Genomic DNA, 23915 nt, shown 5'->3' on the forward strand with positions numbered 1-23915 from the left:
AGGATCTCTTAAGCCAGCGCGGCTGGCTTCGAACCTGCGCGATCCTCCTGTCTCCGCCTCCCAAGCGCGGGGATTACAAGCGTGCGCCACCACGCCCGGCTATATGTCTCTTTTATTACCTTTAATTTTGGTTTTTTTCCCTGCTCAACTCTGCAAAAAAAAAAAATGCTAATTAAGGAGTGTTCATCTAAAAACTAGTGATAGAAGATTTGTTGGCTCTAAATTTGCCTACTCTATCTCATTTCCCTTGAAGACTGAGGTAGGTTTTGCAGCATCTTGTTTCTGACTCCTGGTGTGGTACTTAAAAGTCTCCAGTCATGGCTCTCTTTCCAGGATTACAGATCTGACTACATCCCGAGCAGCAAGTGGAAATTGTCCCCTTGAGCATAAGGACCTCAGGAGCTACCTTGGGAACTGGAACTGAGAATGATCAGCCATGCTGCACTTCGACATAATGCCTCTTCACCCTGTACAGGTTTTTACTCTACGTAAACCTAAACCTCCTGTCAGCGAGATGAAAAGGACTTGCGATGCTGGTCTCACTTTGCCTTCCCAGTATTGCCATATTGAATAAATTTCTTTTCCTGCTTTTAACTTTTTGTGTTTGGTGTTGGGGCAAGTGGCCATACCTTGTTAGTTGGGACCCCAGAGTCAAGCCTGTCCTAGTATTCAGGTAACAGAAGTGGTAATTAATTACAGTGAAAGGTTTTTCTGCCAGTAAGTGCTGGCGTTTCATCATTTCAAGTTAGCATAAATTGACTAATGTTAAGCTAGCTTCAAGTTTAACAGGGAAGCTTAAAACTCAGAGACACGGCTATGAAATTTGTACACAGATTCCAAGATACAGGCAGTCCTTGCTGTGCACAGCAGTCCAAGATCATACTTTTCAAACCCTTTGCAGGATTCAGATTCAGTGTTACAGAAGATAGTTACTTTGAAATGTTCACACTGTTGCTGTGCAAGAGGCCCCTGGATGGGCTAGAGGAACTTGGTGAAGGTATGTATTGGCATAATGAGAGAAATGGTGTGACAAAAGATGACTGCACCTCAGAGGAAGTGATGTTAGCAAATAAATACTTGTGACATTAAAGCACAAATGATAAAAAACTTCATTTTTACTTTTTGTGTGTAGTACTGGAGATTGGACCCAGAGGCACTCTTCCATTGAGCTATACCTCCCAGCCTTTTTTTTTTTTTCCCATCTGGATCTCCCTAAGTTACCATGTGCTATCCTAGGAACTTTGGATCCTGCCTCAGCTTCCCAAGTACTAGGATTAGGCATGTGCCACCATACAGCTGGGATCACAAGTGTGCATCACCATTCCTGGCTCTTTTGCACCTTATCAACAGTTAAGTTCACTGGGGATGGAGTGTGGGAAGAGGTTCAGAGTTTGCTGATACTTGGCACTTTCAGGGGAGAAGGTTCCGGTGTGGGGATTGAGTCTGGAACTCTTATCACTGAGCTACATTCCCAGCCTGAAAGTAGTTCTAATGAATCTTTGTTTCCCAAATCATTGCACACTTCCAAGTAGCAGGGAGAATTTTAAAATATGACAGTAGGAAGAGGGTTCAAAAATTTAGTATTTTCGGTATACATGAAAGAATGGGAACTATGGTTCCACTTTTGTTTTTGGTACTGGGGGTACCAAAACCTACCCAGGGGCATTGTACCTCAGGTACATCTCCACTCCTATTTTTTTGAACAGTGTTGATAAATTTATAAGACTGGCCTTGAACATGGGATTCTCCTGTCTCAGCATCCCAAGTACTGGGATTATAGGCTTATCCCACCATACCTTGCTAGGTCAGGGGTTTTGTTTTATTTTTTCAGTACTCGGGTTGGAACCCTGGAGCATTCTACCTCTGAGCTATGCCCCCAGTCCTATTTTTTCTTTTCTTTTCTGGTACTGGGGACAAAACCCAAAGGCATCCTACCTCCTAGCTATACCCCCAGCCCTATTTTTTAGTCTTTTTTTTTTTTTTTTTTTAACTGTCTGAGTTTCTAAGGACCTCACTCAGTAGCTGAGGCTGTCTGCAAATTGCGATCCTCCTGTCTCAACCTTCCAAATGGTTGGGATTACAAGCATGTGCCACCATGCCCAGCTCAGGCCAGGGGTTTTGAAATGAATTCTTTTTGGGGGGTGGTTTTTTTTAGTTTTTTTTTTTTTTTTTTTTTTTTTGCGGGTCTGGGGATGGAACACTTTGACCTCCAAGCTATGCGCCCTGCCCCATTTTTTTTTTTATTCTTTTATTTTGAAACAGGGTCTCACTGAGTTGCAGAGGGCCTCACTAAGTAGCTGAGGCTGTTCGCAAACCGCGATCCTCTGGTCTCAGTCTCCCTCCCGAATGCTGGGAATACAAGCGGGCGCCACCATGCCCGGCTTACAAATGAATTCTTTTAACTGAACTGGATATGTAAGACTTTCACTGGAAGGTAGGGAAGGGTGCAATGAGTACAAAAGTGTTTCTACAGAAACACGTAAGTATTCACCATATTTTACTTACATTTTTGTGTGCAAAGAAAACAAACCTTCTGGCAGCTGGGAAAGAAGGGTGTTGGGAAAGAGCTGGCTTTGAATGGTAGGTGTAATGGGAAGTGAACTGGTCTAGAAGTGAGTAGACCTGGGTTGAATTCAGGTTCGGGTCCCTTGGCAAGTGATTTGCCTCTGGGTAAACTTCACTTGTAAAAGAATTCCGACACTAAAAGTACAACCAGGCAACGTAGCTCAAGTATTGAGCCTCTGGGGAATAATGTATCCCTGATCTGAAATGCTTGAAAAGTTACAAAATTTTTCAAAGATGGATATATTTTCATAGGTTCTCTAATCTGAAACCTGGAATGTTCCAAAACCTAAAACTGCAACCGGTGCTCACTAATTTCGGTTTTTCCGAGTAGGGGTGCCCAACCTGTGCAGCTTGCCCAGGGCCAGTGCTATTGGGTCCCGATATCATGGCTTAGTAACTCAAGTATTAAAGAACAGTAACTGGAATTGACATATTTTCACCCATCTATGCTTCTCTGGAGTTCTAAGGGGAAGAGGAGGGCGTTTAGTTTCATGCTACCTCTCAAAACGCAAAACTGTAAAATAGCCAATTGAAAGAACCAAGTCACAAACCCCTTGCAGCCGGATTTCTCACGTAGTTTGGTGGGTGCTGGCAGCGAAGCCCTGGGTGGCGCCCTACAGAACTACTGCTACGTGGCGTTCCTTTCGGCCACTACCGAGCACAACACCCAGCAGGACTTTTTCCTCTACGTGTAGTCAGGGTACCGCCTCCACATCCTGGACCCTGTCCCTTAAGGGTAAAAAAACCACAAAACTGTAGGCATGTCGCGGTGCGGCGACCCGGAACCTTCGGTGCTCAGTTCCTCGCCGGGTCCCGCCGGCGGCGGCTCCCGGAAGAGCTGCGGCGGACCGTGCGCCGGTGGGCGGGGCCTCATGTCGCACCCGGAAGTGTCGGCCGGCAGGCGGGGCTGCGGCTGCCACGTTGGAGCGGAACGTGGAGGTGGCCCAGGGCCGGGAGGAGGGGCGGCGGCGGATCCTGGGTTATTCCGAGAGGCGCCGCACTCACGCAGAACCGGTCGCCGAGGGTCCCCGCCAGCGGTGTCCGCCTCTCGCCTTCAGCCCGTCGTGCCGGCCGCCCGGCCTTGCGGTAGGGCGCAGGCAGACGCTGGACCCCGGCCTCGGTGTCCGCTGGCCGGGCCAGTCTGAGGCCCGGTCTCTGGTGACGGCGCGCCCGGTCGGGGTTTCGGCCCTGCGGGACAACGCCTGGCGTCGGAACTCCTGGGGCGACCGTGCCCGTCAGCACCGCCGACGTTTCCTCTGCTGAGCCCGAGCTCTCCTGGGGCGGACGAGGGTGTCCTGCCAGCCCGAGGGAGAGTCGTAGCTGGCGTGTGAGGCTCGCAAGACCTTCAGACCCTGTGCACAAAGAGGTGCGGTGCCCGAGGGCTGGGAGGGAAGACAAACCTCAGGATTACTTCTTTGACTTTAGTTTGGTTGCGATTTTCTCTTTGTATTAATCTGTTGCCAAATTTAAAGGTTCACGGATTTGAATTGAAGGCTACTGTCTTTTAACCAGGATTGGATTTAGAGACAATAATCACCAATCGCTGCCTATATACTTATTGTGTGATTTTTCTGTTTTTGCTAATAAGTTATAGTAAGTTAAGTCGTGGGGCCGTTGTAAAATACATTAAAATATTGCCGAGACCTGTGGGCGTTATAAACTTGTGTGAACCTAAGCAGGTTTTTTTGAAATTGCAATGGTGTGATGGTCTGTGACAAGTCCTTCCTCCTAAACTAGTTTTCTACAGAAAACTGAAGTTTGGTGGTCTTTATCGGCGACTGTAGCGATGTTTAATTGATAATGAGAAGCTTCTCCTTGTGTCACAAATATCCTCGTTTTCTTTACATTTTGATTATTCAAGAATTGGTTATAGCTCACTTTTTTAGGTGGTTCTTCTCTGCTCCTAGTTTCTCATTATCCCTTAACTACAGCTTGGAAAAGATTTGTAGGCTTTAAGAACTTACGGATAACTTGAAGTGGTTTTTGGTGGTCGTTTGGGTTTTTATTTTATTTTATTTTTATTTTTGCAGTTTTGGGGATTGAACCCAGCTACATCTCCAGCCCTTCTTATTTTTTATTTTGAGACAAGGTCGACATTTTCCCCTCATTCTTCAGCCTCTCAAGTTCCTATGATTACAGGCGTGCATCACCATGTTTGGATACTTGAAGTGTTTTTGTAGTTGTGAATTATGTTACATATATTCACGATTATTTGAGAAAGGTGACATTTGAGATGGATTTGAAGTTATACTTTTTAATTTTGTATAAACGGACCATTTCCTGAAACTAATATAGAAGAATAGAAAGGATTCTAAACTGTAGAGAACAGTAATTGCCAACCTTTTGGCATTGCACGCCTTTTTCAGAGTATAATGAAAACATTGGATCATCTTTTAGAAAAATTCATATACGCACACGTAGGATTTTCTGTGTAATTTCATGAGGTCTATAAACCCCAAATTAAAAAGAACTCTTGTAAAATGATATTACCGAATTGACTTTTACATTGTTTTTATAAATATTGCCATTCTTAAGTAGGATAATTTCAGTTCTTAAGATAATTTCATTCTTAAGTAGGATAATTCAGTTTTAGAATGACACTGTTAACCAATGCATATTTGCTTTCTTTGATTTGGATTAGATCCATTCAGATGATTTTAGAACATTGATAAAACTAAGTTTATTTATTCCTGTAGAATAAGTATTCTGATCCTTATTGAGATACGTAGCTCACAAAGGATGGATTTTTACTAAAGGCAATGCCATTGAGTGATTATATTCCTAGTTTGGGAGTTAAAGGTGAAGAATCCATTATTCTACTTTTCACTTTCTGAGGTATGGATCAGCTTTCTATATAGTATTTTAGGGTTGGATTTTTTTGAGTTTTTTTGAGGTGCTGAATATTGAACCCCAGGACATTCTACCTCTCCAGCTACACCCTCAGCCCTGTTTTAGTTTTTATATGGGGGGAAAAAAAGGTCTAAGTTGCTGCAGGCCTCACTAAATTGCTGAGGCTGGCTTACTGGCCAGGTATGGTGGCGCATGTTTATAATCCCAGCATTCAGGAGGCAGAGACAGTAGGATCAGGGTATGAGGACAGCCTCAGCTTTAGGTCCTTTGCAACTCAGGGAGACCCTGTTTCAAAACAAAAGAATAAAAAATAGGGCTGGTGTTGTGGCTTGGAGGTAGAATGCCCCTGGGTTCCAGCCCTCGTACTGCAACAAAAAAAAGAGATAGAGATAGAGATAGAGATAGAGATAGAGATAGAGAGAGAGAGAGAAGAAAAGACTATTGGGTTTTAGTATTGCTTCACAAAATTTTCAATTTGAAAATGAGCAGGAAGACAAAAATTTCTACTTAATTGAATGGAGTTATTGTGGAGAAAAAGTTATTGTGGGTGAAAAATAAGAGTTTTAATCTAGAACATAAATTCTCCTCAGATGTATTCTTGTGTGTGTATGTGTGTTGGGGGGCATGTGCTGGGAATCAGGGGCATTCTGCTACTGAGCTACACCCCCAGCCCTTTTCATTTTTTATTTTGAAACAAGGTCTCACAAAGTTACTGTGCACTGTCCTTGAACCCATGATCCTCCTATCTCAGCCTCCCAAGTACTGAGATTACAGACATGGGCCACTATGCCTGGCATGAGATGTATCCCAAAGATTTGTCAAGATAGACATTTGAATTAATTAAATGGTACTAGAGATTGAACCGAGGGCATTCTATCTCCAAACTACCACCCCAGCCCTATTTTTTATTTTTTGCTTTGAAACAGGGTCTCACTGAGTTGTGGAGGACCTCACTAAGTAGCTGAAGCTGGCCACAAACTCGGGATCTTCCTGTTTTAGTCTCCCTAGTACTGAGATTACAATAATATTCCACAATGCCTGGCCAGAATAGACATTTAAATTGTGGCTTTTGTAATAACTGTCATTTATATGTGCCTGGCACTGGTCTAAGCACTCTAATATTTTAATTCTCACCACAACATATGGTATAAACACATATTGTTATCATACCTGTTTTACTTAGATGGGAGCCAAGACACACATAGGTAAAGTTTCATGACCAGAGTCAGAGCTCGGACTTGTTGGAGCTAGGATTTAAATTTAGGGTGTCCAGCCGGGCGTGGTGGCGCACGCTTGTAAATCCCAGCATTTGGGAAGCTAGACCAGAAGCTCATGGTTCGCTGCCAGCCTCAGCTACTGAGTGAGGCCCTCTGCAACTCAGTGAGACCCTGTTTCAAAATAAAGAATAAGCTGGGCGAGGTGGCGCACGCTTGTCATCCCTGCGCTTGGGAGGCGGAGCAGGAGGATCACGCTGGTTCAAAGCCAGCCTTACTGGCTTAAGAGACCCTGTTTCCAAACAAAAATATAAAATGGGTCTGGGAGTGTAGCCCAGAGGTAGAAGGGTTTCCAGGAACCCCAGTACCACAGAAAGAAAGAAAGAAAGAAAGAAAGAAAGAAAGAAAGAAAGAATAAAAATAGGCCAGGGGGTGTGGCTTGGAGGTGGAATGCCCCTGGGTTCCATCTCCAGACCCGCAAAAATCAATCAATCAATCAATCAATCAATCTAGGGTGTCTGCTCCAGACCACATACTCTTAATCTGCTGTGCTGTGGATAGTTTATCTGTCATTGCAAATGATGTATATGATCTAGCCACTATCCTCACAATTTTATTTTAGTAATAATTATGTTTTCTGTCAAGTAGTCTTAGCCAGTGGTGCATGCTTGTAATCCCAACATTTGGGAGGCTGAGACCAGAGGATCGCAGTTCGAGGACAGTCTCAGCTACTTAGTGAGGCCCTCTGCAACTTAGTGAGACCCTGTTTCAAAATGAAGAATTAAAAACTAGGGCAGGGGATGTAGCTTGGAGGTCAGATGCCCCTGGGTTCCATCCCCAGACCCGCAAAAAAAAAAAAAAAAAAAAAGTAGTCTTGAATGAAGCAAGTATCCATAATAGGAATTCTAATCACATATAATAATGAAAAAATTACACAAGCTTTTTAGCAAGTCTTACTTGAAGGTATGTATGGTTTCATCTAAAGCTTCTTTGTATTTTCAAGTAAATCATATGCAATAAAATGAATAATCATTTCTTTTTCTTTAAAATTTTTTGTGGTACTAGAGACTGAATTCAGGGCCATTCTACCTCTGAGCTACATCCCAGCCCTATTTTCTATCTTATTTTGAAACAGCATCTCACTGAGTTGCGCTGGTCTCACAAAGTTGCAGAGGCTAGCCCTGAACCTGTGATCCCCCTGTCTCAGCCTCCCAAGTCCTGGGATTATAAGTGTGTACAACCATAACTGGCTGAATGATCGGTTTTAAAGAAAGGAAGTATACATGTTTGTATAAATACAGATGGAGCCTTATTTTCATAGCATTCTTATTTTGAGAATGATTGCAATAGTAGATTATGGTACTCTTGTTCAATTAGATTTGGACCCCATTGCATAGTTTTGAACTATTGTAGCGTAGTGTTTTTAATACAGATGGCATTAAAGCCTTCTACTCAGTACAGGTTACTAAGTGGAAATGCTTCTCTCAAACATTGAGCACTAAAGCTAAGAAATTTTAAATGTTTTGAGCTCCCTCTTAACCATTCTGTGTTCTTAAGAATTTTTCCTTTTGTTATACATTAACAAAGCACTCATGAGTTAGCCTTTGTACCTGTGCTTTTGGAAATAGTGTAGTTCTAGTTGTTTTTTAAAAATAACTTTTATTTTTTACTTTTAGGAGTTATTCTGAAATCATCATATAGCTTTTTTTTCCCCTTAAAATACTTTCCCCTATTTTTTTTAATATGGAAATTGAATACCCAAACTTATTGGAAGTAAATAAAAGCTTGGACTTTGGAGCTAAACTTTTGAGTTAGCTCTGCCTCGTGCCAGCATGTACAAAATGATTTCACATTCTGTCTTAATTTTTATCGTTTGTAAAATCTTCAAATGAAAACTTAAGTGTATAAGACTTAAGGCGTATTGTTAGTCTAAGACTCTCCTAGAGAAGCTGTTAGGGGGTAAACTTCATTCTCTAAAGATGTGGAAGGAGACTGACAAATGTACTGTTGGAGAACACTGCACATTTATCTATAGACCTGAAACTAAAACAGAAGTGAACATAAAGAAACAGAGTAACGTGTAAATGTAAATTCCCAATAATGAAGGGAAGTGGAAAGAAAATCACGAAGAAGGAAATCTGTGCATTGCCATATCTATGACAGGCGGGAGTCAAAGGACATCGTTTAAAGATGACAGATTAGTAGAAGTATAAACATATTTAACAGTACAAAGGTAAACACTGAGAAAGATAACAATGTTGGCTATAACTGTGTAGTGCAAGAAGGCAGTAAGGTTAAAAATCTAATTTCATGTGTGCAGCTTGTAGGGAGTGAGTAGTTGCTGTATAAAGAAGTAGGGAGTTAATGGTATTAAATAAAATTTAAAATTAAAAGAGCCGGGCGTGGTGGCGCACGCTTGTAATCTCCGTGCTTGGGAGGCGGAGACAGGAGGATCACACAGGTTCGAAGCCAGCCGTGCGCGCTGGCTTAGGAGACCCTGTTTCTAAATAAAAATATAAAATAGGTCTGGGAGTGTAGCCCGGAGGTAGAAGGGCTTCCAGGAACCCTAGTACCACCAAAAAAAAAAAAAAAAAAAAAGCTAGATTATTGATCTGAATGTGAAACAAGGTGGCATTGAAGCTAAAAGGCATTATTTGAGACAAGGACAAAGCTAAAGTGTATTTGTCAATAGATATATAACATGTATATGTGCCAGTATCTGTATTAAATAACAAAGTAACGTTCATAAAGCAGACATTGGGAGAGAGGCCAGGAGAAGCAGACACAGTAGTAAGAGACTAATTCACTGCTCTGGTTCAAGATAGATCAATGGGATAAGAAATAAGGATATAAAATACTCAAGCAGTTTAAACAATAAAGTAGACATAATGTATTTTTAACTCAGGACTCCTCCCAAAAGAGAGCATGTTCTTTTTAGATCCTGTGCACAATTCACAAAAACTTCCTGTATAGACTCCATATTTAAGGAGGGAGGAAGGCAAGAATTTGACAAAACACATGAAATCTTAGGAAGTTGCTGTATGTGATATTATAATGATGCATATACATCAAAATCCATGGAGTAAGTTCTTGGGAGGCTTCGACAGGAGAATTGCGGGTTCCTGGCCAGCCTTAGCTCCTTAGTGAGGCCCCTCTGCAACTTTGTAAAACCCTGTTTCAAAATAAAGAATAAAAAATAGTGCTGGTGATGTAGATCAGAGGTAGAATGCCCTGGGTTCAATACCCAGTATTAGAAAAAAAGTGGAGTATACAACTGAATTTTATGTGATAATGATGTGTTACTGTTGGTTCATAGATTGAAACAAATATATCAGAATGTTAGTGGGAGTAGAGGTAATGCTGAGCGAATCAGGGCAATTGTATATACTTTTCACTCAGTTTTTCTTTGAATCAGAAACTGCCCTAAAAAAATAAAGGTTAGTCTGGCGTGGTGGTGCACGCTTGTAATCCCAGCATTCAGGTGGCCAAGACGGGAGGATCGTGGTTCACGGACAGCCTCAGCTAATTAGTGAGGCCCTCCGGAACTTAGTGAGACCCTGTTTCAAAGTAAAGAATAAAGGCCGGAGGTGGTGGCCCACGCTTGTACTCTCCACACTTGGGAGGCTGAGACAGGAGGATCGTATAGGTTCGAAGCCAGCCTCAGCTACTTAGTGAGGCTCTCAACAACTTAGTGAGACCCTGTTTCCAAATAAAATATAAAATAGGTCTGGGAGTACAGCCCGAGGTAGAAAGCCCTTGGGTTCCACCCCCAGTACCACCCCCCGCAAAAAAAAAAAGAATAAAAAAATAGGTCAGGAGTATAGCTCAGAGGTTGAATGCCTCTGGGTTCCATCCCCAGACCCAAAAAATGAATAAATAAAGGTTGTGTTTTGAAAAATCAAAACTGCCGGGTGTGGTGGTGCACACTTGCAATCCCCATGCTTGGGAGGCGGAGACAGGAGGATCACACAGGTTTGAAGCCAGCCGCACTGGCTTAAGAGACCCTATTTCCAAATAAAAATATAAACTAGGTCTGGGAGTGTAGACCGGTGGTAGAAGGGTTCCCAGGAACCCCTTTACCACCAAAAAAAAAAAAAAAGACGAAGAAAAAAAAAACTATCAGAGGTGTGTGTGTGTGTTTGTGTGTATACACACAAAGTCAAATACTTAAGTTTGAAGTATCCTGGCTCAATCCCCAGTACAAAAGAAAAATAGGCAAATGATAGAAGTAGAAAGAAAAAAAAGAAAAGGTGACAGAAATATGGACTAAATATGGGAAATACGGATGACCCATAATCATAAAGAGATGCCACACATCATTTATAAGAAATGCAAATTAAAAATATACTCAGTTTTATTTTTTGGTGCTACTGGGGATGAGGCCTTGGAGTCTTCTACCTTGGGTCTACAGCCCCCCAGCCCTATTTTATTTTTTATTTGGAAATAGGATCTTGCTAAGTTTTTGTGAGCCACACAAAGTTGCTGAGGCTGGTTTTGAATCATTGATCTTCCTGTCTCAGCCTCCTGGCTTCATAATGAACCTTTTTTTACCTATATGTTGGTAAAAAGTCTAAAAGTATGACATTCCAATCTGGTAATATAGAGCAGCAGGTAATCTTATTTTACTTTGAGGGAGTATAGTTGTCATAGAGAGTAATTTGATAATATTCATCCAGATTAAAATTGCAGCCAATTGTGATGGCATACACCTGTTATCTCAGTACTTGGGAAGCTAAAACAGGAGAATTGCAAGTTTTTGACCAGCCTCAGCAATTTAGTGAGACCTTTAGCAACTTAGATTCTATTTCAAAATAAAAAATAAGGGCCAGGCATGGTAGCACACATCTGTAATCCCAGTGCTTGGGTGGCTGAAGCAGGAGGATCACAGGTTCAAGGAAAGCCTCAGCAAGTAGTGAGACACTCCTCAATCTAGCAAGACCTTTTTTCAAAATAAATAAAATAGGACTGGGGCTATAGCTCAGATATGGAATGCCTATTATTACAAAAACAGAGAAACCTGGGTTTAGTCCCAAATAAAACACACACATACACACACACACACACATGCGCGTGTGCACGCACACACACACACACACACACACACACACATATCCTGGAGGTGCTACTAAGAGGTAGAATCTGTGGTCTTACCATGTGTCTTTTAATTTAAATTAATATTTATTTACTTATTGGTACTGGGGATGGAACTCAGGAACATATTACTTCTAAGCAATACACCTGGCCCTCTTTTATTTTTATTTTAAAACAGGGTCTCACTAAGTTTGTAGAGTCTGGGCACGAACCTGCGATCCCCCTGTCTCAGCCTCCCAAGTACTGGGATTATAGGTGTGCCACCATGACCAGCTAAAATTAATTCCTTTTTTTTTTTTTTTTTTTTGCAGTACTGGGGATTGAACCCAGAGGCATTCTACCTCAGAGCTACACCTCCAGACCTATTTTTTATTCTTTATTTTGAAGCAGGGTCTCACTGAATTGCAAAGGTTATCTGAGAACCGTGATCCTCTTGTCTCAGCCTCCCAAATGCTGGGATTACAAGTATGTGTCACCACGCTCAGCTAAAATTAATGTTTAAAGCTGCTTTTTATCATTGAGTAATCCTACTCAAGAAAAATGCATCTTGTTTATTATGTGGCTTTTCTTACTTCTTGTTTGAGAAGCACATGTGTAGCAAAATTAATTCCTCAGTTGCTACCATGTATTTTTTTTTTGGGGGGGAATACTTAAGGACTATAGGTTTAGCATCCGGAATTAAAAACTATAAAGAGTTTTTTATTTTGGAGCATTCAAATTTTCAGGTTAAGGATGCTCAACCATTAAAGTTAATGCAAATACTGAAAAAAAAAAAAATGAAACAGTTCTGATCCCAGGTACTTTGGATATGGAGTACTTACAGTATAAACTGTAAAGAATTAGAATAGCCCAATCTCTATCACAAAATAGTTTCACAAGTTTGTCTTCTTTTTTTAAATTTTTTGTGGTACTGGTGGTAGAACCCAGGGCATTCTACGTCCAAACTACACCCCCAACCCTATTTTTCTCTCTCTCTTTCTTTTTTTTTTTTTTTTTTTTTTTTTTTTTTTTTGCGGTACTGGGGATGGAACCCAGTACCTCCGAGGTAGACCCCCAGGCCTATTTTTTATTCTTTAATTTGATACAGGATCTTACTGACTTGCAGGCTGTCCATCCACAAACCAAGATCCTCCTGTCTCAGCCTCCCAGCACCATGCCTGGCTTCAAGTTTGTTTTCTAATATCAAATGGTTCCAGAAATGGCACCTAAACCAGTTTGAATTATTTATATTTGGACTTTACTAATGTTTATCTAGTGTGTTCCTTTGTAAAATATGTTTCTGTATTTTGTGTTACATGTTCAATATGTTTTTGTGTGAAATATTTTTCTTAGCAGGATGAAGTTAAAAGAAGTAGATCGTACGGCCATGCAGGCATGGAGCCCTGCCCAGAACCATCCCATTTACCTAGCCACAGGTAGGTTCAAAAGAGGAAATAGTAACCTAGTGCCTCTTTTCTACATCTGGCTTGCTCTTATGTGTCTTTAAGATTTGGTTCACACTTCATCATCTCTGAAAAGCCTGTAGTTTTTCCTAGAAAAATACCTTCATCCTTCCTATCAGCCAAGTTTGGTGGCCTTCATGTGTGTTGCCATAGTACCTTGCACATCATAGCATTGATCACGATGTGTTATACAAGTAGTCTCTTTCCCACTGCACAGGAACTGGGTTTAGTTTCAGTCCTCCAGTATTAAGTATAATTGATGGCAAGTAAAAGTTTGAATAAAGAAGTTTGATGTAAGCATTTTTAATATAAAATGTATATCATAATGTAACTATAAGCAGCTATAGTAAATCATGGGGTTATTTTGACAAAGAACCTTTAAAAAATCTATAATTAAAAAATTAACTTCACTTTTCATTCTTAGAAAGGTCCTCTCTCAGCCCCGTGTCAGAATCTCATTGCTATAGTAATTGAAGCACTTTCAGAGCAGTATGTGCTGAGGTTTCAGCCACTGATACAACGTGCATGTGCAAGATAATTTGAAAAAGCCATGTTTTTAATTTCTCTTGTAGCATCCCCTGGGTCTTTTAGCTTTGCATGTGGTCACCATAAATGTCTTTTCTATAGGAACATCTGCCCAGCAATTGGATGCAACATTTAGCACCAATGCTTCCCTGGAGATATTTGAATTAGACCTTTCTGATCCATCCTTGGATATGAAATCTTGTGCTACTTTCTCTTCTCACAGGTATGAATTTCAGCCTTAAATTCTTGTGATTATTTAATTATATATTGTGGTTGATGCCTATTTTGTCTGTATTTCATTACAAGGAATACCATCAGTTGACATGAAGTGTTTTGTGGGAAAGTATATAAATGCATTTTTCTGGAAGGAAAAAATGTGTTTATATATTTTATTGACTTTTATTGCTTACTATAATATGTAGAGTAAGAAGGAGAGGCTTTAATTTCTAATATTTTTGTCACAGTACAGTAGAGCAATTTTTTTCTATTTCTGTGTGTGCATGTGTTTGTGTGTGTGTGTGTGTGTGTGTGTGTGTGTGTGTGTGTGTGCGCGCGCGCGCGCAAGCACGCGTGTTGGGAATGGAACCCAGGGGCTTTCTATGTCTGGGAATACACTCCTAGACCTATTTTATATTTTATTTGGAAACAGGGTCTCACTAAGTTGCTGAGAGCCTCACTAAGTAGCTGAGACTAGCTTTGAACCTGTGTGATCCTCCTGTCTTAGCTTCCCAAGGACTGGTATTAAAGCATGCACCACCACACCAAGCTTTCGATTTCTTTTTTAATTATTTTTCAATTTTCTTTTTTACACTGGGGATTGAACCCAGGGGTATTTTACCTCCAAGCTACACCCTCAGCCTCATTTTATTTTTATTTTGAAATAGGATCTCACTAGGTTGATGACAGTCTCACTACTTGCTGAGGCTGTCCTCAAACCTGCATTCCTCCTATCTCAGCCTCCTAAGTACTAGAATTATAAACATGTAATTACATGCCTGGCTTTTCTATTTCTTTTATGTTACTTATTTGTAAAATGGATAGATATAACTTGAAAAAGGAATAGTTATATTAATCACTATACTAATGAATATCTCTGAATGCAGGTTATCTTTATACTTAACTTTAAAAATTATACTTTAGAAAGTATGATTCTACTTCACAAAGTTTTTTTTTTTTTTTTTGGTGGTTCTAGGGGAGGAACCCAGGGGCTTTTCTACGTAGCTCTGGGCTATACTCCCAGACACCTATTTTATACTTTATTTGGAAAGAGGGTCTCACTAAGTTGCTGAGAGCCTTACTAAGTAGCTGAGGCTGGCTTCGAACCTGTGTGATCCTCCTGTCTCAGCCTCCCAAACGTGGGGATTACAAGCGTGCGCCACCGCGCCCGGCTTCACAAAGAATTTTGATGGCACATTTCTGATATGTAAGTATTTTATCACCCTTTCAAGTACTTATGCTCTATAATTCAGAGAAAAAACACTTTCATCTTAGTAATAAGATAAACGTTGTCTCTATTTTATCAGGGTTTAAAGAGATGCTACATTATCCAACAGAATCATAGCTCAGATCATGCAGTGTCATGGGACCTCTCATACTCTGCATCGCCCTCTCACTGGGATGGAACCCCGGAACCTTTTCTTCAGTAGTTATTCTTCTCAGTACTGTCTCTCTCACCATATGCCTCCATGCCATCCTCATATTTTATCTCTGTGCTGTGTGTGTGTGTGTTTGTGAGAGAGAGAAAAAGACAGACAGACAGACACTGGGTATTGAATTCAGAGTTTAGTTCTATTTTGAACTCTGGAACAACCCCTATTTTATTTTTTACTTTGAAACAGCATCTCACTAAGATACCAAGGATGGCCTCAAACCCAGTATCCTCCTGTCTCAGCCTCCCAAGTACAAGGATTACAGGTTTGCACCCCCACCTCCAGCTCCCATACCATGATCTTTCATTCTCCAACAGAAATAGTAAACATAATTTTGATAGCTATCTTTTTTTTTTTTTTTGTGGTACTGGGGTTCCTGGAAGCTCTTCTACCTCCGGTATACACTCCCACGGGCTACACTCCCAGACTTATTTTTTAACATTTTTATGTGGAAACAGAGTCTCTTAAGCCAGTGAGGCTGGCTCCGAACCAGCGCGATCCTCCTGTCTCCGCCTCCCAAGCGCGGGGATTACAAGCGTGCGCCACCACGCCCGGCGATAGCTATCTTAATATATTATTTTTCTTAGAAAATTTTAGATGAAATCAGTCATGGCAGCACACACCTGTACTTACAGCCTTTGGGGAGGCTGAGGTAGGAGGATCATACTTTTGAGGCCAGCCTGGAGAATTTTTTAAGACCTTGTCTTAAAAAATAAAATAAAAAGGGCTGGGGATAGCTCACTGGGATAAGGCCCATGGGTTCAATTCCTAGTACTGGAAAAACGTTTTTTGTTTTTGTTTTTACCCCCCAGATGACTCCTTTAACACCTTCATTGTTTAAGATACTATATGGTAGTGACCCCTTTTGCAGTCAAGTTGAATGTATTCTTTTTCCAGAAAAGTGATTGATTAGCTTTATTTTACAGAAAAACTAAAGGCACCTTAGGAAGATGAAGTAACTTGCCCAGAGTCCCTCAGTGTCTAAATGGCTAAACCACTATAAAGCCCATATTTTTTACATAAAGTTTACTGAAGTAGACTTTGCTAAACTATATTACCCCCGAAGAAGAGTTTTTCTCTTTAGCAGTTACAAAATCTAATATGCAGGTGCAAGTAAAAAATAAAATATCATTTCACTGAAGTCACACAGTTACCGGGAGTGGAAGAGAAACAATGTTTTTGTGGTATTTATGAAAATATAAGCGTACAAAATTAAATGTGAAACCGGGGGCATGCTTGTAAGCCCAGCATTTGGGAGGCCGAGACAGGAGGATCTCAGTTTGCCGACAGCCTCAACTACTTAGTGAGGCCCTTTGTAACTCAGTGAGACCCTGTTTCAAAATAAAGAATAAAAAATAGGGCTGGGGTTGTAGTTCAGAGGTAGAATGCCCCCGTGTTCCGTCCCCAGTACCGCGGGGGGGGGGGGGGATTAAATGTGTGATTCTTCTCTGTTTGTTTGGTTTCAAGAATGAGTTATTTTTACTTCTTTTGTCCTAAAGGTACCACAAGTTAATTTGGGGGCCTCATAAGATGGATTCCAAAGGAGATGTCTCTGGAGTTCTGATTGCTGGTGGTGAAAATGGAAACATTGTTCTTTATGATCCTTCTAAAATTATAGCAGGAGAAAAGGAAGTTGTGATTGCTCAGAATAATAAGCATACTGGTCCAGTGAGAGCCTTGGATGTGAACATTTTTCAGGTTTGACTTTATTTGAAATTCATATATATATATATATATTTTGGTGGTACCGGAGATGGAACCTTCTACCTCCGGGCTACACTCCCAGACCCATTTTATATTTTTATTTGGAAACAGGGTCTCTTAAGCCAGCGCGGCTGGCTTCAAACCTGCGCGATCCTCCTGTCTCCGCCTCCCAAGCGCGGGGATTACAGGCATGCGCCACCACGTCCGGCTGAAATTCATATTTCTTAATGTATGTGCTATTCATTTGAAGTAAGTTTATGTATCTACTATGCCTTAGTCTTGGCATGAAATCTAAACCGCTGTGCCTGGCCAGGCCTGGTGACACATGTGTATAATCTCAGCTACTTGGAATTTGGAGGCAGAAGGATCACAAGTTTGAAGCTAGCCTGGGTAACTTAACAAGACCCTCTCTCAAAATAAAAAGCACTGGGGATGTGGCTCACTGGCAGAGTGCTTTCCTAGCATGTGAGAGGCCCTAGGTTTGATACCCAATTCTGCAAAAGGAAAAATAAAATGGGTTGTACAGGTTGGTGAATGAGTTTTGTTTTTTGTTTTATGTTTTTATAAGAATGAGGGATTCAGAGCCGGGTGTGGTGGTGCACACTTGTAATCCCAGCACTTGGGAGGCTGAGACAGAAGGATCATGGTTTGCAGACAGCCTCAGCTACTTAGGCCCTCTGCAACTCAGTGAGACCCTGCTTCAAAATAAAGAATAAAAATTAGGGCTGGGGTGTAGTTTGGCAGTAGAATGACCCCTGGGTTTCATCCTCAGTAATGTGCAAAAAAAAAAAAAAAAAAAAAAAGAGGGATTCAGTGTTGAGATTAGAACAAGTAACACTAATTCCATGGAAAAGATTAGGATAATAAGATTTTCTAGAAGTCAGTGGGTAATTGTTCTTTTTTATAACGTCTTGCATTAAAATTAGTTTTGTTTCCAGTAGACATTTTCTTCTTATGATGGAGTTTGTTTGCTTGCTTGTTTTATGGTATTCAGGATTAAAGTAAGGAGCAAACTTTCTCTGAGCTATGTCCTTAGCCCTTTTTATTTTTTTTAATTTTGAAATAGATTCCCACTAAATTGCCCAGGCTGATCTTAAGCTTAAGATCTCCCTGTCTAAACCTTCCCAAGACACATTTTGTTTTTAAATAGTTTTATAGTATGTTTTTCTAAACTTTAAATTTAGTGAAGAATTGTACATAATTATTTAGGAACTCATGCATATGTGTTTTGCTTTTTTAATTAAATAGGAAAATTATTCTAAAACTGACATCCTTTTCTCTTTAAACTCAGTTATTCTGATTTCTCTTATTTATAAATGTTATTTAATTATTATTTTATATTGCAGACAAATCTGGTAGCCTCTGGTGCTAATGAATCTGAAATCTACATTTGGGATCTAAACAATTTTGCAACTCCAATGACACCAGGAGCCAAAACACAGGTATTATATTGATTATGATCAGTGTAAACAAAGAAACAAAGTTCTTCTTATTTCAATTTTAAGTTTTTTCATAGAAATTATTGCTAAGATGTCATTGATTTTGCTTCAGTATAGTAACATATTAATTAGTATTTCTTTAAAGTATTAATGAATCTTTCAAGATTAAATATTGAAGAATGTAAATGAACAAAAATCCTTAATAATTTTCTTAAATATGGTCTTATTTTTGTTCTGTGTAGGTTTTTTTTGTTGTTGTTTTTTGGGTTTTTTTTTTTTTTTTTTGGTGGTACTGCAGGTGGAACCCAGGGGCTTTTCTACCTCCAGGCTATACTCCCAGACCTATTTTTTTATACTTTATTTGGAAACAGGGTCTTACTAAGTTTTTGAGAGCCTCATTAAGTAGCTGAGGCTGGCTTTGAATCTGTGCGATCCTCCTGTGTCAGCCTTCTAAGCGCTGGGATTACAAGTGTGCCCCACCATGCCTGGCCTTTGTTCTGTGTATTTTAACATCCACTTTTACTTAAAAACACACTTTTTCATGTGTGTTTCCAGTAAGTTGGATAAGACAGTCTTTCCCTGTGTTTCCTTGAGTTTCTCTTTGTTGTATAAAAACCCTTTGTGTGGCCACTGTAACTGGCCCTAACATTTTAGCATAATGATGGCATGTGGTCTCCCATTTGTAATTTTTTTTTAGCAGTACTGGGGATGGAACCCGGGGGCATTCTACTTCCAAGACAAGGTATACCCCCAGCCCTATTTTTATTTTTGAAACAGGGTCTCACTGAGTTGCAAAGAGCCTCACTAAGTAGCTAAGGCTAGCAGCGAACCGCGATCCTCCTGTCTCAGCCTCCCAAATGCTGGGATTACAAGTGTGTGCCACACCCGGCTTCCATTTGTAATTTTTTTTCCTAGTTGTCCAGGCTATCACTTTTGCCCTGACTAGTTCTCAGTCATATTCATGAACATTTACATTGTTGTCCATAATCTATCTTACAGCAGTTGCAAATAAAGAAACAGTGCTGCATTTTCAGCGGAGTTCAATAAATGCCTGTTAAATGAGATAATATTAAACAAGATAAAATACTTTAAGCTGTTGTATATATTGAGAATGTAGAAATGTAAAAGAAATTTGTGGAATGGATGAATCAGATTTTTAAGTAATTCCTTTTTTTTACTTTTATTTACTTACAATAGAAAAATGGCTTTTAATAGTTTATTCCTTATAGCCCCCAGAAGATATCAGCTGCATTTCATGGAACAGACAAGTTCAACATATTTTAGCATCAGCCAGCCCCAGTGGCCGGGCCACTGTATGGGATCTTAGGAAAAATGAACCAATCATCAAAGTCAGTGATCATAGTAACCGGGTATGTATACATTGATTCCTGATGGACACGCTGTATTTCTGTGGTAGTATTCATATTTTATTTGTCAGGGATGGCAGCAAAGTAGTTTTTGTGAAGTCAAATCCTGTCTTTTCACTGGTCAATCATATTAGATGAATTGGATTTTACCCCCTTAGGGAAAATAATAAGATTCCCATTATACCTTGTTGGGTATTATTAATGATGGAAAGAGTTTGGTTAATCTAAGAGTTTATACATTTTATAAGTATATACTTTTGATTTCCAAATTCCTGTTTTTTCTCTTCCTCTGATTAGATACTGCCATAGTAAGCTAATATCTTTCTTCTGCTTGCTCAGTTAGATGCTGCTGTAGAACACATTAAATTCTCAGCCTTATCAATTTTTTTTTTTTTTTGTAGTACTGGGGATGGAACACAGGGGCCTTCTAACTTTGGGCTACACCCCAGGACCTATTTTATTTTTTATTTCGAAACATGGTCTCACTAAATTTGTGAAAGTCTTACTAAGTTGCCAATTCTGGCTTTGAATCTGTGATCCCCCTCCCTCAGCTTCCCAAGTACTGAGATTACAAGAATGCACCACTCTTGGCTTACGAATTCTTTAAAATTTTTAGGTCATTGGGTATACAATAAAGTAATATAGAGAATTTAGAGGTTTGTTTTACTTGTTTTTAATTATATTAAACTTTTTTTGTATGTGGTACTGAGAGTTGAACCCAGAGACATTCTGCCTCCGAGCTATACCCTCAGACCAATTTATTTCTTATTTGGAAACAGGGTCTCGCTAGGTTGATGAGCGTCTTATTACTTGCTAAGGCTCTCCTCAAACCTGCAATCTCCCTGTTTTGGTCTCCTCCAGTGCTAGGAATGTAAATATGTGCCACCATGCCCAGACCTCAGTTGGACTATTTTTCTTTTTCTTTTTTTTTCTTTTTTTTGTAGTATTGGGGATTGAACCCAGGGACATTCTACCTCAGAGCTATACTTTCAGTTCATTTTTTTTATTCTTTATTTTGAAACAGTGTCTCACAAAGTTGTAAAAGACTTTGCTAAGTAACTGAGGGTAACTGAATTTGCAATGCTTCTGTCTCAGCCTCCCAAATACTGGGATTAAAAGCCATGTACCACCACACCTGGCTAGTTGGACATTTTCTAAAACAAATTTGCCCAAGTCTGGATACATACATAATTTTAAATCAACAACAATAAAAAACTATTGAAGTATAATTCTTCAGATAATTGTATTTCATATGAATCTGGAGTTTTAAAATATAAGTTTCAATGGAATAAAGTGTACAATTAGCATTTGAATCATCTTTTGCAGTGTGGTATGTAATCTGAGATTCTGGGTAATTCTCAATAATAATGTTAACTTATTCCTTATGAAACATGAAAATTTAGATGATGGCTGTTACTTTAGACTTTTTTTCTTGATTTTTCTGAGAGGAATGGTGTAAGATTTTTATTTTGTTGTCAGAATCTTTTCTGTTCTCATTTTTCTGAAAATATTATACTTTTTATAAAGCTTTTTCTCTGGTTACAATATAAAGACTTATTTGGGGTAGAGTTATTCTAGACCAGAATTGTTTTGTGGGCCTCAATTAGATTAAACATTAAAATACTGTACTTTTTTTTTTTGGTGGTGCTGGGGGTTGAACCCAGGAGTATTCTACCTCTGAGCTATACCCCAGCCCCATTTAATTTTTTATTTTGAAACAAGGTCTTACTAAGTTGCTGACAGCCTCACTAAGTTGCTGAGGCTGGCTTTGAACCTGTGATTCTCCTATCTCAGGATTATAGGCATGCATTACCATGCCCAGCTCAAATATTGTACTTTTTAGACTACTGTTTATGAATGTTTAATAAAATCTATGTTTAATAAAATCTAAAAACTTTTTAAAAAATAAACTAAACCTGAGTTGATTTTTTAAAAAAAACTATTTGTTTTAATAAAAGTACATACCTCAAGTTTCATTTTGGCTTTTTATAAAGTAATGTGAAGGCTGGGTGTGGTGGCACATGCTTGTAATCCCAGCATTTGGGAGGCTGAGTCAGGAGGATCATGGTTCATGGACAGCCTCAGCTACTTAGTGAGGTCCCCACAACTCAGTGAGACCCTGTTTCAAAATAAAGAATAAAAAATGGGCTGGGGGTATACCTTGGAGGTAGAATGCCCCTGGGTTCCATCCCCAGTGCCACAAAAAATAAAAATTAAAAATTAAGAAAATAATGTGATTGATTAAATTTGAGCCTTAACTATCTGCAGATGCATTGCTCTGGGTTGGCATGGCATCCAGATGTTGCTACTCAGATGGTCCTTGCTTCTGAAGATGACAGATTGCCGGTGATCCAGATGTGGGATCTTCGGTTTGCGTCTACTCCACTTCGTGTCCTGGAGAACCATGCCAGGTATCATGCTGCTCTTCTGAGTAACTTGATTCCATATGTTTAAAATATATTTACTTACTACTTTTAATTTTTGAATTATCAGATACTTGTTTTATTTCTTGGAGATGAGATGTCATTGTGTTGTTCATGCTGGGCTCCAACTTAATATTCTCCTATCTTAGCCTCCTGCCTCAGCCTTCCAAGTGACTAGGATTACAAGTGTGTAACACTACACCACCTAATTTTTTGTTGTTTTGGTACTGGGGATTGAACCCAGGGGTATTCTACCTCTGAGCTCCACCCTCCACCCTCAGTCCTATTTTATTTTTATTTGGGAATGGGGTCTTGCTTATTTGCCAAGGCTGGCTTTAAACCTGTGATCCTCCTGTCTAAGCCTCTGAAATGCTGCCACTACAGCCATGCACCAGCACACTCAGCTCAAAAAGAAAATTTTAAAATTGAGGAGTCTACTTTGTCTGTTTCTTGTAAATGATAATGAAAATGGGTTATTTTTATTTTAAGCCGCAGTCATCTAATTTTCCCTACCAATATAATAGCCAAATCATACTATATAAATCCTTTTTTTTTTTTTTTTTTGGCAGAACTAGGATTGAACCCAGGGGCATTCTACCTCCCAGTTACACCACAGCTTTTTTTTTTTTTTTCTTTATTTTGAAACAGTATAGTATTTTGTAAGTACTTTTGGGGCTGTCATACTAGGAGATATATAGACTAAACTTTTATTTTTATTGTTTATTTGTTTATTTATTTATTGTGGTACTGGGGATTGAATTCAGGGTATTCTATCTCCAAGCTACACCCCTAGCCCTATTTGTGTGTGTGTGTGTTTGTTACTAGGGATTAAACTCAGGGACATTCTGGGTCTCACTGGGTTGCAAAAGGCCTCACTAAGTAGCTGAGTCTGGCTGTGAACCCAAATGCTGGGATTCCAAGCGTGTGCCACCATGCCTGGCTTTTTTTTTTTTTTTTTTTTTTAATAGGGTCTCACTGAGTTACAAAGGGCCTCACTAAGTACCTGAAGCTGTCTACGAACCGCAATCCTTCAGTCTCAGCTTCCCAAATGATGGGATTACAAGTGTGCGTCAGCACGCCTGGCTTCTACCAGTTATTTCAAACAACAATTAATAGATCAAAATTTTAGTATAACACAGTACTTTGGGATAGCCCTTGAAACTTTATCCAATTTAATCCTTTTTTTTTTTTTTTTTTTTTTCAGTACTAGGGACATTCTACCTCCAAGCTACATCCCCAGCCCTTTTTTTTTTTTTCTTTTTTTTTTTATTCTTTATTTTGAAACAGGGTCACAGGGTCTCAATAAGTTGTAGAGGACCTCACTAAGTAGTTGGGGTTGGCCATGAACCACGATCCTCCTGTCTCAGCCTCCCAAGTGCTGGGATTACAAGTGTGCGCCACCACGCCCAGCTCCCAATTTGATCTTTATTATATAGGAAGATGGGTCTTCCAAAAATTTTATAATAAGCAACAATATAGAAATTTTGCTATTTTTTCGCTTTACATTTAAAAGCAAATATTTTTGAGAAATTAGTTTATTCTTTTTTAAATTTTAATAAATGTGTCAGTGCTTTAGGTTTCGCTGGCCTCGATCCTCCTGTCTCAGCTTCCCAAGCGCTAGGATTACAGGCGTGCGACACCATGCC

At 39.7% G+C, this 23915-nt stretch overlaps 1 protein-coding gene across 27 annotated transcripts in view; it reads left to right on the forward strand.

Annotated features, from left to right (window-relative positions):
- Window positions 1-13056: 13056 nt before the first annotated feature.
- The window catches only part of SEC31A (SEC31 homolog A, COPII coat complex component), a gene marked incomplete at both ends in the record, with an annotated part of 65996 nt that continues 55137 nt past the window's right edge, over window positions 13057-23915 (forward strand). For 26 of the 27 annotated variants that reach the window (XM_080697745.1, XM_080697756.1, XM_080697765.1 and 23 more), the window contains 6 exons: window positions 13057-13135; window positions 13790-13910; window positions 16836-17034; window positions 18387-18482; window positions 19709-19849; window positions 22115-22257. In XM_080697745.1, coding sequence (XP_080553871.1) covers window positions 13057-13135; window positions 13790-13910; window positions 16836-17034; window positions 18387-18482; window positions 19709-19849; window positions 22115-22257 — 779 coding nt within the window. The remainder of the gene's footprint in view (window positions 13136-13789; window positions 13911-16835; window positions 17035-18386; window positions 18483-19708; window positions 19850-22114; window positions 22258-23915) is intronic. The other variant, XM_080697759.1, reaches the window with a different exon arrangement.

The sequence above is a fragment of the Muscardinus avellanarius genome (genome assembly GCF_963383645.1).
Source record: "Muscardinus avellanarius genome assembly, chromosome: 6".
In the NCBI taxonomy this organism is placed as follows: domain Eukaryota; kingdom Metazoa; phylum Chordata; class Mammalia; order Rodentia; family Gliridae; genus Muscardinus; species Muscardinus avellanarius.